The sequence below is a fragment of the Cyanistes caeruleus genome, chromosome 7, assembly GCF_971803275.1.
Source record: "Cyanistes caeruleus chromosome 7, bCyaCae1.hap1.1, whole genome shotgun sequence".
Taxonomy (NCBI): Eukaryota; Metazoa; Chordata; class Aves; order Passeriformes; family Paridae; genus Cyanistes; species Cyanistes caeruleus.
In genome coordinates, this window is record NC_141707.1 from 15920489 (window position 1) to 15939215 (window position 18727).

The window sequence follows — 18727 nt, forward strand, 5'->3', positions numbered from 1 at the left end:
CCAAAATAAGAATAATATAAAGATAATTCTTGATAATATTAGACACTTAAGAGTTCTTTACATCCACAGAAAGTGCTGTATGAACAGTAACTAATTGTGGTAGGTAAAAACATGCTGACTTTGACTCCATTATTACCCCGACTCCAAATTCAATCAGAACTAGAGTGTGTTGGCAATAACTCAGGAAATGATAATTTGCTAGAACAGATCGAAAAATTAAAGCACTAGACACATTTAGAAATCCATAAAATAACTGTCACCACCAAAAAGTCAGTATGTTTATTTTTAATTACATGCAGATTGCATCTAATGCCAATAAAATGAAAAGTGTTTGTATCATCATTTGGGCAACTGATTTATTGCTCATCATTACACCTGAATTTTAACAGAGCTCCTTTTGGCATGTGGAGAAATCTGTTGGTAGCCATGTACTGACTTACAACTTTTCTCTTTAGCCTTCGAACAGATGTACACGCACAATCCTTGTAGTAAATATTTCTCCCCCCTTACCAGTGGCTGAAAGTATAAAACAAGCAGCACTAAAAGTATTATCTATGCATGCAACAAATAAAAGTAACATACCAGAAGATTGCTGAGCTGCATCACTACAGGAGTAGATGGATTTTGAAAACTGGTTCCCAAGGTTCAGATAAACATTAAAAAACCAAAACCAAACAAAACCCCCAAAGCTGAATATTCATTGGTTCCAATCTAAAATACATATTTAAGGCTTATGCATCACTTCTACATCCTTCTTCATCTTAAAATGTCAGTGTAATAAAAAAAAAAGTCATTGCAACCACACGGGATGGAACACATGCCAAGGACTCTGCCTTCAGCTTCTCTGTTCATTCTTACAGCACAATCTCCAGGCCAGCACAGTATTTAAGCTCTCTGCATGGGCTAGCAAGGGTGTATTTTGATTCTGCAACTTTTTTGCACAATATCAATCATAACTCAGTAAGCTATAATCAACATTTTCAGATGCACCAGTACCAACATTAATGCAGTGTGACACAGCAAATATAAAAAGCTGACCAGACTTAAAACATTAAAGTGCAATTATATTTGAGGACACGCGATACTGAAAAGCCTGTTTATGAATCCCCATATTTGGGAAAAGCTATTTTTCAGTTTTCCTTAAGAGCAGAACACTGATAAAAAAGAATCTAAGTTTAGAAATGCTGAAACTGTTAAATCACAAACTGCAATAATGATGTGTTCGTACGTTTCATAAGAAATGCTTCTGCACTCTAAGAAAATAATTATGACTTCCAGAATCATCAAAACACAATAATTATAACACTAATTACTCCAGTGTATCCCAAGCCAACAAAACTATGCTATTAATTCCATCATAACTCCCAAAGACACCACTTTGAACTAGATCTCCCTTATACACTCTATAACCATATTGTTAATGGCTTTTATTTCCCATGAAAGACCAATCACCTGACTTAAACTTCGGTTATGTTTGTAACTCCATGTTTAGATGGCTGAACAATTACATCTTTAGTTAATCATTATTTGATAGCACAGTGTTAACTTCATTTGGCCAACTATATAATCCATGGCTATTTTCAAGTTTGGACTGAAAATTGCGAAGCGTGTCCTGAAATTTTATGACTTACTAAAGCCTCAGGAAAGCACGTGCCACTGCCTCTCAGCCATTTACTGATCTGACGCATCTGCTTGCGCTGCTCCTGCAAAAGATCACACTGGTTTAAACAGGCACTGCTACAAGCAGCAAATGACTACCAAATTTATAGAACAAGGTATTATACCGCTCAAGTAATTCCAGTAATCTGTTTACCACACCCTTAAGTATTGTTGCACACAGCTTTGAAGGGAGTTCTGCCTGCATTAATTCCATCTATGATTACAGATGCCAAACTTTTGCATAAAGTAGAAAGCTGCTTAAGACTATAATACTTCCAGCCCCTGCCCTCATATAGTAAGTGCACATGCTCAAAAACCTCTTAATGAGTAAGCTCTGCAAAGATCTGGCTTGTCATGTGGCTGGGGCTTCTTGGTTTCATGCTGCCAAAATGAAGTTAGACATTTTAAATGTATCTATCATCTTTTCAATGCCATCCTAGGGTGTCACTGCTTCAGCTGGCACAGAATAGGATAAATCTTGGCATCTCTGAGTCAAGATATCACACCATTGTGAAGAGTTGTTTAAATTATGACTGTCTGCCTTCATTCTGCTTATTCCATAGCATTCTGTGGTGTTCTTTCCACAACAAATTACAGCAAACAGCTTCAATGTAATAAAGCTTCCAGAATAAAGAAACTCCAAAAGCACATATTCAGTTTTTATTTTATTAAAACAAGATTTGTTCTGCTGAATGAATGAATGAATTTATTACTGCAAAATAAACAAGGAACAAAACCTTTGCTTCTGGGCATGCTCAGAACTATGCTATTACAAATTTTTCTAAAAAATATTATCAGGAATGCTCTAATTCATCAGATAAAACATTAAAGGCAAAAATTCAGTGATTTTAGTTATGTTAGTGAGAGAGATACATTTTACTTTTCCTATCTTTCCCCAAAACACCAAAAGCTGAAAAAACATTTATTTCCAGTATGAGTTCAGCTTGTTCTCAGGCAGAATGACCCTAAGGGAAAAAGAAAGGAAGACTGGCAAAGGAATCAAGAATTATCTTTCCACTCCTGTTTCACACTATTCAGTGAAGTAAAGCAGACTCCCAAGCACAGGAGCACCTGTGCCAACCTGCTCTCAGCACTTCAGACTGGGACAATGTCCTCTTCTGACACCTGTCACTGATTTACTTCCAAACAGAGCATACTGCCCTGAAATTTAGCAATTTACAATATAAAAAAAGAAATCCAAAAACAGGACTGAGAAAAACAATGAAAACAATAAATCTGAAATAAAATGAGCAAAAGATACAACAGAGAAAGAATATCCAGCAACAGCACTGGATGAGTCTGTAGTAGCGCTGCATCCTTACAAAACCACATCATGTCAAATGACCGCAGGCAGAAGAGATAGAGAAGCAGATAAAAAAATTACAACATCAAGCAAAATTATGCAAAATACATTATCAATAACAAGAATATGAAAACCACAAAACAAATTCTCATTTGGGCAGAAATTTAGCATGAAACTTAAACAACTTCAGATGAAGGCATAGGCTCATAATAAACAGAAATATCTCATTTATCTGAGTCCCAGAGAAGAGTACTTTCATAACACAATTACAAGAACATGGGATACAAACCCATCAGAAAGAACAAGAGAGCAAAAAATCCTATCAGAAAATTAACTGAAGAACTGTGAGGTGCAAGAGTCAGATATCTAAAGTTTTGAGGGATTGCTATTTTATGTTTGGTTAGCACCTGGCACAATATGACTGGGTCACACTCATGATTCACAATACTAGTGAATAATAAAAATCTATCTGCCTAAAATAAGATTGTTTTGAAAGGTTGAATGAGTACTTTATATGTGGAGAGACTTTTTAAAAATTATGAAATGTATAATAAAAAATACAAACTTACAGGTCAAAATTGCATATGTATTGAAGATGACATGGTAACATTTTTCTCAACTATTAAAGAAGGTACTGGTTCTAACTGCGGCCAATCTAATTCAAAAAGCATGACTTTATTCCTCTCTACTCCAGCTCTTTTCTTGCTTCTGTATATTAAGACACGAAAACATACTGACAGAACATTTTGGTCCACTAACATTAAAAGAACACAGTCCCCGCTCCCTCCCCAAAAAAAACACAAAAGGAAAAAAGAAAAAAGGAAAAAAAAAACCCCAAAAAACAGAAACAAGAAACATCACCCAGAAAACAACCAACCTGCCCACCAATTTCAGAGAGAAAGTATTCCAGTTTTCAAGTTTGCTATTTGTGTAGACTTCACAATCATGCTTTGACGTATTGGCCACGCTGCTAATGAAACAATGTTCTATTCCATAAGGGCAGAAAGCGTATTACTTATCTAACAGGAAGTGCTTGCCTATTTCATGAGACCCCAGAATTTTCTTCTTCTTGCACATGATATTGAGTATTTTTGCAATATTTTGGTTTGCAAGTATGTTCATAATTCCTTCCAAAGCAGTTTCTGCATTTACTTCTCATATCACAGTCTTTTTCTTTTTCCTAGTGGTCAGTGAGCATGCACAGAAGAGGTTTCTAAACACTCAAAAGCGAGGCATAGATTAACATCAAAGCCTACAGTAAACCTTATTTTGACAAGGTTAACCACAGAAATGTCTCCAGATTTTTACCTCAAGTCTTATTCTTCTAATAAATTCTTACACTTCATACTTTTTTTTATTTTTCTTTTTTTTTTAAGGAAAATATATGGCTACTTACACTTTTATTTAAATATAACATTTTTCTTCTAAAAACCCCACTCTGATAAGAGGGTGTATTATCAAAAACAACAAAAAAAAGACATTATAGTCTAAAAATATTAGTCATTTTATAGTCCTCAACACATTTTTATTACTCAAGATTTCAAAGAAAAGTTGTGCACTGGAGTAAGACAAATGTACAATGAATGAGTATGGAGAACAGTATTTCGACTCTAAACAAATATACACTAGTGTTCTTAAAGTACAATGTGCATTAAAACTTATTCACACACAAATTCATGCTCTTCACATGTGAAATACTGTGAAAAATAAGATGGAAGAAGTTAGATAGGAAAACATTCTTGTATCATAAAAATATGTTAGAATGGGACTTATCTATAGTTAAAGCTTTGCTTTAAAACAAACTTTATTTAAAAGTCTTCTTTTGCTTTATCTAAAAATTAGCCTTTCTATAAAAACCATTCCTTTAAAACTTTGCTTTAAAAACATCGGTTTTATATTAGACAAAATATTAAATTATACAGGCACAATTAGTTGAGGGCTATAAGACTTTATAATATAGCCCTTCATTTTCCAGTGACTTGCAATACAGTCATACAATTCTGTCTACTGACAACAATAGGAAAATTCATCCATAGAAATCAACCTTTATATAAAAAAAAATAAATTAAAACAAAACAAATTAAAAAAAATCCGTCAGACCACATTTGACTCATAAAGGAACTTGCTTTCCAGCTGACACATGCACATCTTTTATTTATCTAGGGAAATATGCATATACATGAAAAAAAAATCTCCAAAATATTCTCTGAACATGTGGTTTATGATGACAGCTTTTATATTTCCTTCAGATACTGTGTATTAAAATAAACCATTTCTAAGTCTATCTCAGTCCAAATCTGCGACCCTTGACATTTCAGAAAGAACTGAATGAAGAATCAAGAAGGATTTTGTTTTCTGAGGGGAAAATGTGCAGATATGTTCAATGCCAGAGACAGCAGGGTCTGGTCTTTTCCATGTTTTAATTGTGTTCTGAAAAATGTATTGTACCACTAGAGAATTTATGAAGACCTTCAAAGTAAAATAGATTATATAATATATCAAATTGAAGATCTGAAAACCAAAGCCTGGATTATGATGATGTTTAACTACGTGTTTAATTTACTGTGAATGAACCATTAATCTTGGGTTTTAAAGCACAGAAACATCTGTAAGACTGGCTCTATGTCTCCTAACCACATTAAATAAACTGTCATCATAACAACTGAAAAAAAAAAAAAGAAAATTAAGCTAAAACACCCTGGGTTTGGGTTTTTTGCCACAAAACTATAGTAGATGGAACATCAGTGGCCAAACATGAATCTCTATGGAATATGATGTTAATTCAACCAGGTTTTTTAACCAAACATTTGAACTCTAATACATTTAGATGGATGTTGTGTTAGGCTTATTTAAGTATTTTACTGAAAATTCAGAAATAAAGTTTCTATTCTAGTCTGTAAAAATTTAACCAACACAGAAAAGCACAGAACCCCAAACTCAAGGCTGACATTCTGAAACAACTTACTGCTATTTCTTTGCATTAAAACTTTGCCATCCCCCTCACTAAGGAGTGTGAAATTCACCTATAAACTTAATAAGTTATTAAAAACAAATAAACAAAAACCCCCAAACCTAACCCTTTATTTATTTTAGAATTTGAGATTTCACTTCAGCCACCACCATTTGAACAGTCCCCTATGGAGACATTATTTCCTTACCAGCATGGTCCATTATTGCTTGAGGAGAGCCCACAGTGACTTTTAGTCAAAAAAAAATGCTTTGGACATGGTTTCAGAAACAAAGAATTCAATAGAAAAACATGTAAAATTGTATTTCATTTCAAGAAAGCACTGAATTGATCTGAATTGTATCATACTGTATTATTTTTAATGCCATTCCACAGGCAAGTATATATTATGTGTTGAAGGTGCACATATACACAAAAACAAAATACATACATAAATTTCAGCCCCGATTGATGTATCTTCATTAAATTTCTAGCATAGCAATTGAGTCATCTCCTGCACTTTAGAATTATGTGAAAAAATTAAAATAGGCACAATTAATTAACACAGCTTGTAAATTACCCTATTATAGTGCACTGTTATGCATGGATAATACCATAATAACAATATGATACCATTCAAGGTCATTTTGCTGATGTACAGGTGAAGACTAGTCAATATGATTCTAAGTGCTTTTAAATCAAATCCACAATTTCTGCAGCTTTACACAGTAGAACAGTGCAATATATTGTGTCCCCATGTGTCCCCATATTCCAGGAACAAGAGCTGAATTTACAGTTGTATGTGTTTCACATTAGACTGGCTTTGCACTTTCTGGAGCTCTAGCACTTCCCGGAGCTCTAGCACTTCAACCGCGTTGTCTATGACCTCCTTCTTTTCCCCTTCCTTCTTCCAGGTGCTGGCTATAAAAAAAAAAAGAAAAAAAAGTTCTTTTGGTAGCTAGCTCTCACCTGGTAGAACAAGACAGTTTCGAAGTAATGGTACAGCAGAAGTCCTTCTAGAGGGCTGGTTCACAGTGCCAGGATGACCCCGATCTCCACTTACTTCCCAGTTCCTGACTTTGGAGGAAGCTTGCTCTGGTTTCTTGGGAAAAGATTCTGATGCGACTTTCCGCCTTTTTTCAGGAATCCCTGTTACAACTGTTGAGTTCAGAAAAGCCCTTTTTGGTTTCCTCCTCACCTTTAATTTTTTAGCATCAGGCTTTTCTTTCTTAGGGTGCTTTCCCACTGTAGTTTTTCTTGTCTGGCACCTATGGATGGAGAAAGCAGATTTATGGGCACAAGGCTGAAGTTGTCTTCTCATCCCCTCTTTCCGCTGTTTTTTAGATCGGGACGTTTGTTTGCTTGTGGTTACTCTGTTTCCTCTCCTCCCAATAGTACATCTGACAGACTTAGATCCTGCAGCCTTTCTGGGAAAAACTGGTTCTTTATTAGTGCCTTCTTTTCTCTTCCATAGTGCTTTTGGAGTCTCCCTCTCTAACCACTCGCTCCTGATGGAGGTCAGAGGAGTTTTGGTAATTCTATTAAATGGAATTAATCTATAATCACCTTCTATCACAGAATTCAAAGGTGAAATGATTAGGTGTTTAAAAGAGTTCTCAGACGCAAGACAATCTGTTCTTTCTGTGGAAACAGAAGGTCCATCTGCCTTTTGACTTGAGGCTGCATCATTCCCTTTATCTCGATCTGGCAGGAAAGATGCTGAAGAACTACAAAAATCTGACCAATTGAGTGACTTTGATGGTGTGCTTTCTCTCTGTGTATCAGCTAGTTTCTTCATGTTTGCATCAAAGCTGAGACTTCTGAAAAGCTGTCGGACATGAGAGGGCTTTTTGGCCTTCTCTCCAACTGTACTCTTTGGAGGAGTTTTCAGAATTCGATTTGTCAGTGGGTCATAATATTTGAGAGAACACTGTTTGTATTTATACTTTACAGAGTCCTTGCTATCTGTGGAGTGATGATTTTTCCTCATTTTGGGAATATCTATAGGTTTACCTTTGCACTGTTTTACCTCTGGGCATGAGAGCACATACACCACTGTCTTGGGCTGTATAGGACTCATGATCTTGCTATAGGACTCTGGAAGTTTAAGGGCACATAGTCTAGTTTTCATGTTTGGAGTTTTTTCATTCTCCAGCCACGCAATGCTTGCTTTCTGATCAGCTGGATCAGATTCTCTTCTAGACATTTTCCTTTTTGCTACAGGGTAGTTCAGCAGACTTGTTTGGGTGCCATGGCTGACTTTAACCACCTGACACCTTGAAGCCAGGCGCCATGTCCTTTTCCTAGGCATTTTTACAATTTGTTGGTTGCATAGTGTATCTGAGGCTAAAGATGGGTTATCAAAATCAGAGCCACCACTTAAAGCATCATTAAATTCTGGCAACACTTTAACTGGTGCACTTTCTGTTCTATTACCCTCAATAATATCGATCCTTTTTTCATCCTTCTGCTTTTTTTTCTTCGTTCTCTTCCCTGTACATTTGGCTGAGGATTCACTGTTAAAATAGCAGCGAAAACGACCTTCCCTGAAATCACGCACAAGTTCTTCAATTTTTATATCATCTTCATACATTATTTGAGACCAAGTTTTTCCCACAAAAGAAGGAGGCACGTGAGGCAGGGCTGGAAGAACTGGTTCTTCAGTATGAACTACAACATCCTTTTTCACTGCTTCTGTTTTCTCTAATGACTCAGTTTTTAAAACAGAAGAGAGCTGTGTTCCATAGTCTTTATCCTGCAAACATACTTGGACCTCTTTCAGGAATTCTATATCTTTTATAGCTGCCTTGGGTAAATCTGTTCCTACCTGTATCGGTGCATCACAGTCAAAACTCATTTCAGAGCCCTCTAAATTAGTATGGTCCAGAAGTGATGAAAAAGGTACACTGGGATTATTCTCTTCTTTGAAATCAATTTCTTCAGATGTAGTTTCATGGCAGTATTTCAAAATTACATCTTCAATAGTTGCATCCACTGAACTTTCATCACCTCTGACTGTCTTTGCATTTTTGCATCTTGCTAGTTGTGGGGATGTCCCAAGATCTAGGGAGCTGCTGATACCCACAGTATCCCTGAGACGGAGATCAGACACCAAAGTTTCATCCTGAGTTCGTAAACTATCTCGCTTTGAGAGAGATTGACCTGAGGTAATAAAGGAAGAATTACTGTGGCTGCGTGTAGGATTCTGATGAGAAACTGAAGGGCGTTTTGGGTGACCCAGTGCTGGAGCAGGATTCAAGCGTGGGTTCAGTAACACATCGCTATTGCAGACCTCCATTGCTCTGTCATCACATCTGCTACGCGGAAACAGATTTGATGCTGCCAAATCCCTAACATCTTTTCCTGTTTTAGGATTAACAGAGGAACTGTGGCTTGTAGGACTGAGAGAAAACTGCTGAGGTACAGTGCTCACAGCTGTAAACTGACCTTCATGGCTATGATTTGCAATTCGAGCATTTTTCAGAGTTACCCACTTCTTATCACTACAAATGCCAGTAGACTGCTGGGATATTCCTGGAACATGTTCCCGGCCTCTTTGAAGTTTTTGAAAACCTCCTTGTGTAACAGAAATTTTCTTTGTGCTCTCACAAGACAGGCATGGAACAGAAGAGCCTATTTCACGAATGGATTCCTGGTCTTTGCTGGAATTCTCCTGTTTCTCACTGTTCCTTTTTTTCTGCATCTCTTCCGAGGACAGGCGAGAAATTCTAGGAGCCTCCAAAGTGATGGGAAGTGGCATGTCATCATAGGTTGGTCTAAAGGGGAGGGGAGAAAAAACACCTTATATAAATACTGTAAATATGCTTAAAATTTTTTCAAACAACAGCTTGAAAATGGGGTTTTTTAAGAGTCATTACCTAGACTGCATCACTTCTAATGAACAAGCTGAAATTATGGTTTCTGCTACTCTAGCAGAGATATTCAATTTCTTAAAATTATGGAGGGGGATATGCTCCACAAAGCTAAAGATAACAATTTGGGCATTAGTCTATCACCCTCTCTATGTAATCATCAATTAAGAATGGCCAAACATAGATTACAATAATTTTATAAATACAGCAAAGCAGGAAAAGTAAAGAGACTTCCTTTGTTTGAAGTGGTAAGCCTGTAAAGAGATAATTTCACTGGTCATACTATCATTACTTAAAACTGAGCTTTTGTAGAGAAATGGAATAAAATCATTGTTGAGTATTAATGACCTTTTCCCTAAAAAACATGGCTGCCTGATAGGAACTCTGCACATGTGGCCAAGGAATTCCATGTTTATTGTTTCTCACAGACATACCACAGCTTCTGACTCACTCCTGAAAGAAGCCAAGTAAGGATTGTTCAGTCTTGCTGTGACAACAGATTTTTCTGTATTCTGTATCTAGCAGTTCTGTCTAAGACAGCCTCAAACACAAGGGTTTATGACTTCCAGAATTAACACACTGACAGATATGGATTATTTTTCCTATGCAACACAGGAACCCACAAGGCTACAATGTGTAGCAGCCAGGCAAATCCAGTGAAAACAATTTTTAAAATATGTAAATATAACTGAAGAAGAGAATATTGTGTTTCACTCAAAAATTATAACCAGATCTTGCAAGACCCAAATGGATGCTTATTTTAATACATGGCAGGCATCAGCTAACAGAAGTACTGTGAACAAATTTTATAGTACAGCAATTTCCTTGGTTATACAACTAAGACTACATACAGCTAAGGGATATACAAGACTGATTAAGCAAGAGAAATCTCATATAATGAAACACTGGAAAAGAACTATTACTACATGAATGCAAAGTAATCAAATACATCAGATAATTAAACAATGCCTATCATCTGAAGGGCTGTTTTGCCCTTGCATGAATTCTTGGTCACCTAAGCTATCAGTGGTGTTATTTCAAATCCATGAGGGGTGAAAAGAATTGAAAAGTGCAGAGACAACAGTAAAGCAATATACTTGCATGCTGTTTATATAAATACATGTCTTTCTAAATAGTCTTCACTGAGCAAGTTACACCTCAAATGGGCCAAATGTACTGCTCAGCAGTAGAACAGAAATAGGAATTCCCAACACATGCATTCCCACTAACACATATTTAGAAAAAAAGCCTTCTGTATTATACCTGCTGTCATGGTATCTGTGGGGATGATGCTGTAAAACATCTTGAAGGAAACGCTCCATCAAGCTACTGGTACCCATACGATTCCTACAGTATGTTGTGAAATGTCTGTGCTGGGAGCTGAAAATATGCTGGTGAAAGATACAACAGATGATTAGTCTAATGCTACTGCTAACACACATGCCTATTCCTAAAAATTCCTTTCCAGGTTAAACATTACACCATTGCTATGAAAATATTTAAATAAACAGAAAAACCTTCTTTTACTATTTTAAAATCTTAATTGAGATTTTTAAATATGCTTAGGCAGTCTCAAATAATACTAAAATGTATTGAAACATCTTTCTGAGTCAGAACTTGCATTAGTGGTTCTGGTAGCTGCTGACAAATCTCTTCTAACTAGTAAAAATACTCTCACAAATCTCCCAGCTGCTCACAAGTCTCTTAACCAGAACAAATACTATAAATGTAGCTATAAATTACTTATAATATTCTTGAACTTCATATGAGCAAACATCCTATAATTCACTCTAATTAATAAGAATATTCTTAAGTGTAGAAGATTAAATAAGCTTCTACTTCCTAATTTAAAAAGTCTATAAGACAGGAGACTGAAAAAAGAACTGAAAATGGTTGATCAAACATCCCCAGCCTTGATATCTGACATATTACTAGAACCCATATAGTTTAAAATATATAGAGATCTCAAGATTAAAGACAGAGAAAAAACCATAATGGATGCAATGCAGAGCTGTGTGGCACTTTGAAAAAGCAGACTGCAGCAGCTGTGCCACTCCACTGGCATCTTTTACAACAGGTAACAAAATAGGCAAGGTATCTTCCTCAGGCCACGTATTGTGCAATTCACAAACTGCTTATTTTTCACTCAGTATTGGCTGTTCGGTGTAGAAACTGATATTTATTAGTTGATAAGGCCTTTAGTTACTCCCTGCTATCTGCTGCCAAATTATGCAGGAGCTGTCTCACCTGTTCCAGATTACTGTAGTGTACATGGCAACAGTTGCAGTATCCTTGTCTATTTTGCGCAGGGGATGCTCCAGGCTGAGGATGTTCTTGCCCTCTTCTGTGTAAACTGAAAGAAGCAGGTAATATTATGTTGGATTGTTTAATCCATGTCCTTACCATGGAAATTCAAAATATCTATCTTCCTACAGAGATGGGAAAAACTTGCAAAATAAATTTTGCTGTTTCAGACTTTTTAATGGTAAGTGGGACTATGTATTTGAAAGTATTCTCAAGCAAATGTCACTAAAGAACTTCTTCCTTAAATGCAGAACAAAGGATAACAGCTTAAAGGCACAGTTAGCTGAAATCTGAAAATAACTGCCTCTAAAGAAAAGGGCAGTCATCTTTTCATTTGTCTGTTTGTTAGCATTTTGAAATAAAAGAAAAAAAGACCACAAACACTTGACATCCACACGGTAGTTTGGAGCACTACAATGTGCCTTCCCCACAGTTTTTAACAGTACCTGGGTGTAAGATACAAAGGACCTCCAATCATACAATTAATCCATTTTGTGCCACTGTCATCCATTACACAAAGTAACAGATAAGGCTGAAAAGCAGATTCTTCCAATTTTACTCTGGTTAGCGGTAAGCTAGATGCCAGCTAGATCATCACCTAACTTACCTGCTACTGCTGTCTTGTCGTGGAGAGCCCTCAACACCATGTCTTTGGATTCCTACAGGAAAACAAAAACAACCAAGAAATAAACCAAGCAAACACACATACAAAACACGAAAACCAACAGAGTATCAAGGAGATGGAGAGTTTTTACCTGCAGCTAGCTACTTCTCTTACACTGCATTTGTCAAAACTACTTTTAAAGGAAGAGAAAAGGTTTAGTAAGTTCGAAAAAAGCACAGAGATCCTTTTGTCCACAAAGTTCATCCAACAGCTTCGTAAAATAAGCTTTACTCTTTCATAGCTGAGGTGAGTGAGTTTTTCTACTAATCTATCAGGGTTCAAGACTAGGCAATCTACACTGGTACTGCAACATCCATGATCACTGAGATAAAATGTAAAGTGTCTCAAACAGCTTACAACAGGACAAGAAAATTACACCTACATGGAAACTTTGTGGATGATTCAGAAGTCACTCCTTCCATCTAAGTTCCGTAATGAAATCTAAGAAATCAAAGTATGCAACTGAACTCTAGGGTGAACTAATGCTTCTATTGATAGTTATTACATTTTTTAATGTAACTGCAACAAAAACTACTTTGAATTTTATCAGCTTCTTACCTTGTGCTGAAGAAGCAGAAGCTTCATCAGATCGCTTGATTCTCTCAAACATCTGTAAGTAAAAATATTTTAAAGCCAGTCCAGCCTCATACTCACTGTATCCTGAAGCTCCTCCTTCAGTCCAAGCTACAAGCTCGAAACTGTTTCAGCTATAGACCAGTACTTCACAGAATCACAGAATGACTAGGTTGGAAGAGGCCTTCAAGATCATCGAGTCCAACAGATACTTGATTTAAAGAAAGCTGCATTCTAAAAAAAAACTTCTACTTTACTAGGTTATCCTAATATTACACTTAACAGTACGTTTTAGCTTTGCTAGAAGGGGCTAACTTTTAATTATTGAAATCAAATACTATACTTATGAACACACTCTGTAAGGTTATTAAACAATAACCTTGTCAAATTAATTTAATTGCTTAATTTCCTAAGTTACTTTAACAATTAAGACAAGAGATATACGTAAGAAAATCCATATGAGTCCTGCACCACACAAAGTAATTATCTGGGCTGGAAAAGTAATCTTTATTACTCAAAAGATCTGTAAATAAATTTTGAATCTCACAGTTTTTAATAAAAATATGACTGTAGCAACAAGCAGTTACGTGCTTTAGGGTGTCCAAACACAAAGGACTTCCAGGTGTCACACAGGCCTTTTACATGGAACACAAGCATTTTAAATCAGCTTTCTAATACTTACCTTAGAGTCACCAACCTTCCTCATCCACCAAAGCTGACTCCAGACTAGCAAGCAATAAATGTTGAACAAGAGGCCATTTGCAGTGCAGGACACTTCTCTCATCCCATCTGGCAACAAGGAAGTTAAAGAGCTTTTTAAAATAACATTAATAATGCATGTATTACATGCCCCAAGGCATGTAAATTTTTCTGTATGATTTTGCAAACAGTTGAACAAATGGATAAATCTTTTTGAAGTCTGCAGCACATCTTTTTTAATATGGAAGTAATTTTAACAGTCTTTCCTATATAAATGTTAACCATTCCTTCTGGAATAACTTTGTTTCTTCTTTCTTCCTCATGAGCCCTGTGTATTAAACATTGTTGTCATTTGCCAGACTATACACTGTTGGTGATAAAATGCCTGGGCTATAACTGTTACAGCAGTTATGGTCAGAAGGAATATCTTAATAGCTCAACTTTAAACATGCCCCTCACTCCCCAAAACAAAACAATCCACCAAAACACCAAACTCCCTCTACTTCCCATAGTGTTGCAATTTATGTAGTAAAAAAAGGGACTACAGCTATAAATCCACAAAGGATTTTTCAGATGTCCAAGGAAAGACTGTATAATTCTGCCTTAGCTAAGATATTTACAGTGGGAACTATCTTAAACTGTTGGATTAAGAGAAAATAATATCTGCTCAAGATTAAGATTAAATTTTTTACAACCAAAAAAATCCTTTAAATTGTAACAAATGTATAAGCAACCAGTTACATACAGAAATATCTGATTTTGCAAAATTCTAACCAAGATATTTTAGCAGCTGTCTCTAAAACAAATGCTTCGTTTTGGCTTCATTGAATTACTCTGTTTACAGCAGGTAGAGAATGAAAAACTTCAATCATATTTAACAACGCAACAAAAGGGTATGAAATGTACACATAAAAAAAAATATAATAATAATTAAAAAAAAAAAAAAAAAAACAGCGGTGCATTCTGATAGTATCTGGGTGCCAAAGGCATCAGATAAACTCTCCAGACAGTGTCACTCTTGCACCGCAACAAGTAAAATATAAAAGGGTGAAAAGGCAACAAAAACTGCACCTCGAAATACACCTCATAAACACCTCTGCCACCCCTTCACCTGCGAGCAACTGTGCTGGGCGGGCAGAGGGAGAACAGGAGGGGAAACTCTCCCCTAAACAGAGGACTTGCCGTCCCACAGCACTACCACCACCAGGGAGGCGGCAGCTCCTCTCAGGAGCGGCCTCTGCCCCGCGGCCTCACCGCAAGGCGCGGGTCCCGTCCCTGCTGCACCGAGCCCGCCGTGCCCGTCCCGCCTCGCCCCGTCTCCCGCCGGGCCCCGCCGCCCGGGGCGGAGCCGCAGGAGCCGCAGGGCCGGCCGGCAGCCGAGGCACCGGGGCCGGCCGTGCCCGCGGGAGCTCCGCCCGCCCCGCCGGGACCCGGCACCCGCCGCCGAGCGCTGAGGGGCCGCTGAGCGGGACCCGTCCGCTCCCGATTCCCCGCTCCCGGCGCCGTCTCACCTCCATCACTCCCCGTTCGCTCTTCAGCGCCGCGCTGGGGTCAAGGGACGCCATCCTCGGCTTCCTGCTCCGGGTCGGCGGGCCGCGCCCCGCGCCGGGAACGGCGGGAGCTGCAGTTCCCGGGCCGTCGCTCCCGGCCCTGCCCGGGCGCCTCCCGCCCTCAGCGCCTCTCCCGGCCCGGCCCGGCCCGGCCCGGGTGCCTCCCGCCCTCAGCGCCTCTCCCGGCCCGGCCCGGCCCGGCCCGGGTGCCTCCCGCCCTCAGCGCCTCTCCCGGCCCGGCCCGGCCCGGGTGCCTCCCGCCCTCAGCGCCGCGCTCCGCCCGGATCCCGTCCCGCAGCCGCCGCGCGGGCCGGGCTGTGGGGAGCTGGCTCGGCGCAGCTCGCACGGTGCCCCAAAACTTCGCTTTCTCCAGCCCAGGTGCTGGAAAACTGCTCCAGAACACCTCGGGGTGGCGTCTTTTTGTCAGCCCCGGCTGGGTGTTACGGAAAAGTAACCTCTTAGCTAAGTTTCATTTCAACAACTGTACTTGGCATTTTCTCCTTCAAAACACATTATTTCATGTACTTGAGAGCAGGCTAAGCCTTTTTTTTTTTTTTTTGTCTTTATTTTCGGCCAGTAAAAGTAGCTTGCTTTACGTGGTATGGCTTGTTCAAGTAGGTTTTATCAGAACATTAAGATCTGACTTATCAGAGTTAAATGCTAGAGCTGCTTCTCTTACAAGTGGGATTAAGAATGTGACCTTACCTCAGGTTCTCTTACTTTCAGTTACAGGGTTCTGGACCTTTCTCGTCTCCTATGGGAAGCCAGCCGTTGCATATTTGTCTCATGATGCTGAAGCAGCAGGGTATTACAAGCAATCCAGGCAGACACAAAGTCAACACAACACCCTTATGTGTGAAGACAGGTGCAGATACAAGCTTGGATTGTGCAATGGACGGAAAACAATCTTGAATGCACTGTAATACGGAAAATTTAAAGAGGTTGCTGTAAAAAGGCACTGCTGTGTGGCTCTGTGATTATGAAACCATAGCTTAGAAATGTCCACCCACGCTGAGCAAGTAATTCAACACAAATTTCAGATGACAGAAAAGTAGGAGAAGGCCTCTCTTGAGGAGGGTTGAATTTAGTTGCTATTGGAGTCTTTTGATACATGCATACCTATGAGTGTATCTTTCTTGCTGAAAAATAAATACTTATTACAAAACAAAAGTCGCCTGATGATATTTTGTTGCCTAGTATGATACACAACTTCAGAAAACTGGAAGTTTTAGATGAGAGCATTTGCACGCATGGAGGGCTCAGGCATTGTGCCCAAATTATTGCACGTCAGCAGATCTTCATTGTTTAAACACGTGGCAAACACATATATAGACATGTTATCTTGGGCTAAAATAGTTTACTTCTGGTTTATGGCAGGATTAGCGAGTTACTGTGGCTCGGCTAACTCCGTAGCTTGTTGAAATAAAGGAAGCTTGATTACAGCGTTGAGGCACTGAAGTTTCTTTTCCAGAATGGCTCATGTGAAACTGAAGCCCTTTTTAGCAGTGAGAAATCTAGGCAGTCTGTTTTATAATGCCATACAACTTGTCCTCAGAATATTCCTGAATATTTTTGTGAAATAGAATGTAACATTCTATCTCTTAGACTGTCACTCAAAGATAGCAGAACTTAGGCTTGTGTTTGCAAGTATTTTTTAGCTTTCAACTCTTTCTGTATTTATGAGCTTGAGGTTGCACCTTGATTCAAATTCATGTAAGGTATTGGGAGAGATTTCTTTCCTTCAGAGTCCTCTTCCCTACTAGGAAACTACTCCTGACATACATGCATGAACATTGAGTAGGGCTGACAATCTTCCCTGCCCCTTAAAAAATTATACTTTCTCCTGATCTAAGCATCAGATTTTTCTTCTCTTTGATGATATCTTTACTTATGTATTGAGATTTTTAAAACTGCCCCATACCTTTCACTCCTTCCTACTTTTACTTTGATTTGTTGTGGTTTCCACATCTGTTATCCAAATATAAATCAGAGTCATACCTATGAAATCATTAAGACAAATTAACAGACAGACTCTTTCCTAAAGTCTCAAATTTCTCCCAGCAGCTGGGTTCAGACTGGAAAAGAGAGAATGTAATGAAAGAAAATCAAGTTTGGTAGAACTAGCAGGAAAATCTTGGCTAGATTTTTACTTTGTTACATATGTACTTTATACATTCTGATGTTATAAGCGTAATTTATCCTTAAATCGTTGTTTTGGTAAAGTTCTTCAAAGGATCTGAGCTAAGTGTTGACTGACTGACAGCAGTTGAAGGTCTGGGGCTTGAGCCATGCAGGGATTACTTTTGCCAAATGTTCCTGAAGATGGGTTGCCAGTTTTAGCCTGGATTATAACGAGTCAGTGTATATAGTGGATTATAACAAGGCACATGTGTAGATTTTAGAGAACTTCATATTCTGAGTAATCTTGGGGAAGAAGTATCTTTCCAACTTAACAGTTGAGTGGCTGTTCCACAGTGCCTGGCACTGTATTAAAACCTTTAATTCCTAGGAAGTAATTGTTGCCTTCCTCTGAAAAATCTGATGTTAGCCACTAACTGAAATTAGGTATGAGACCTGTGGAACAATTATCTGATCCTCTATGGTATTCCAATTTTCCACTTTAGTATGAATTTTGAGATATTTAATAAGATTTTTCAAAGTAAAAAAAAAATAATTCCTCACGAGTGTAAAAGGCAAGGATAATTTGTTTACAAAACAGAGCTGCTTGTTTTCTTTGTTCTGCTTTACTCAAACAGTTTGCTGGAGTTCACACATTACTATTTCACATTGATTCCTCTCCATAACAAGCATTTTTCTCATTTTTTGAATAAAAAATGTGTTGGAAAAAAAAGGTCTTTTATTTACTTTGATATGGCGTTGAAATGAAATTAAACAATTTTTTCTCTTTCTTTAAAAGAGGCAAATTTATTATGGACATTCTGCTTGCTTTCTCATTATCTAAAACTGGACTTTGCTTTTTGTTTTGTATTCAAAGTTTTTTTAATTTTAGCATAAGAGCTATTACCTGAGCTAATAATAAAAATATCCTCAATATGCAGGATGTTAGCTTAACCTCAAAACTTAAAAGATACTATTAAGGTTGATGGTTTTGCTTCTCATTTTCTTGCCAGAGCAACCTTCTTAAGATTAAAAGTT

General features: G+C 38.0%; 1 protein-coding gene across 7 annotated transcripts; it reads right to left on the reverse strand.

The window, feature by feature from the left end:
- Nucleotides 1-250: 250 nt before the first annotated feature.
- ZDBF2 (zinc finger DBF-type containing 2) lies at nucleotides 251-15677 on the reverse strand. 7 transcript variants are annotated; one of them, XM_086897348.1, is made up of 9 exons: nucleotides 15533-15634; nucleotides 14005-14111; nucleotides 13308-13359; nucleotides 13132-13190; nucleotides 12693-12744; nucleotides 12029-12134; nucleotides 11045-11172; nucleotides 7108-9685; nucleotides 4466-6830 (listed from the first exon to the last, which is right to left on the reverse strand). In XM_086897348.1, exons 7-9 carry the CDS (start codon nucleotides 11119-11121, stop codon nucleotides 6789-6791), a joined length of 2697 nt encoding a protein of 898 aa, XP_086753474.1. In that variant the 5' UTR covers nucleotides 11122-11172; nucleotides 12029-12134; nucleotides 12693-12744; nucleotides 13132-13190; nucleotides 13308-13359; nucleotides 14005-14111; nucleotides 15533-15634; the 3' UTR covers nucleotides 4466-6788. The 7 variants fall into 7 exon arrangements, with proteins under 7 accessions (XP_086753468.1, XP_086753474.1, XP_086753473.1 ...); XM_086897347.1 differs by having other exon boundaries at nucleotides 6973-9685; XM_086897342.1 differs by lacking the exons at nucleotides 4466-6830; nucleotides 13132-13190 and adding an exon at nucleotides 251-1703 and having other exon boundaries at nucleotides 6879-9685; nucleotides 15533-15672.
- Between the last annotated feature and the right edge of the window lie 3050 nt (nucleotides 15678-18727).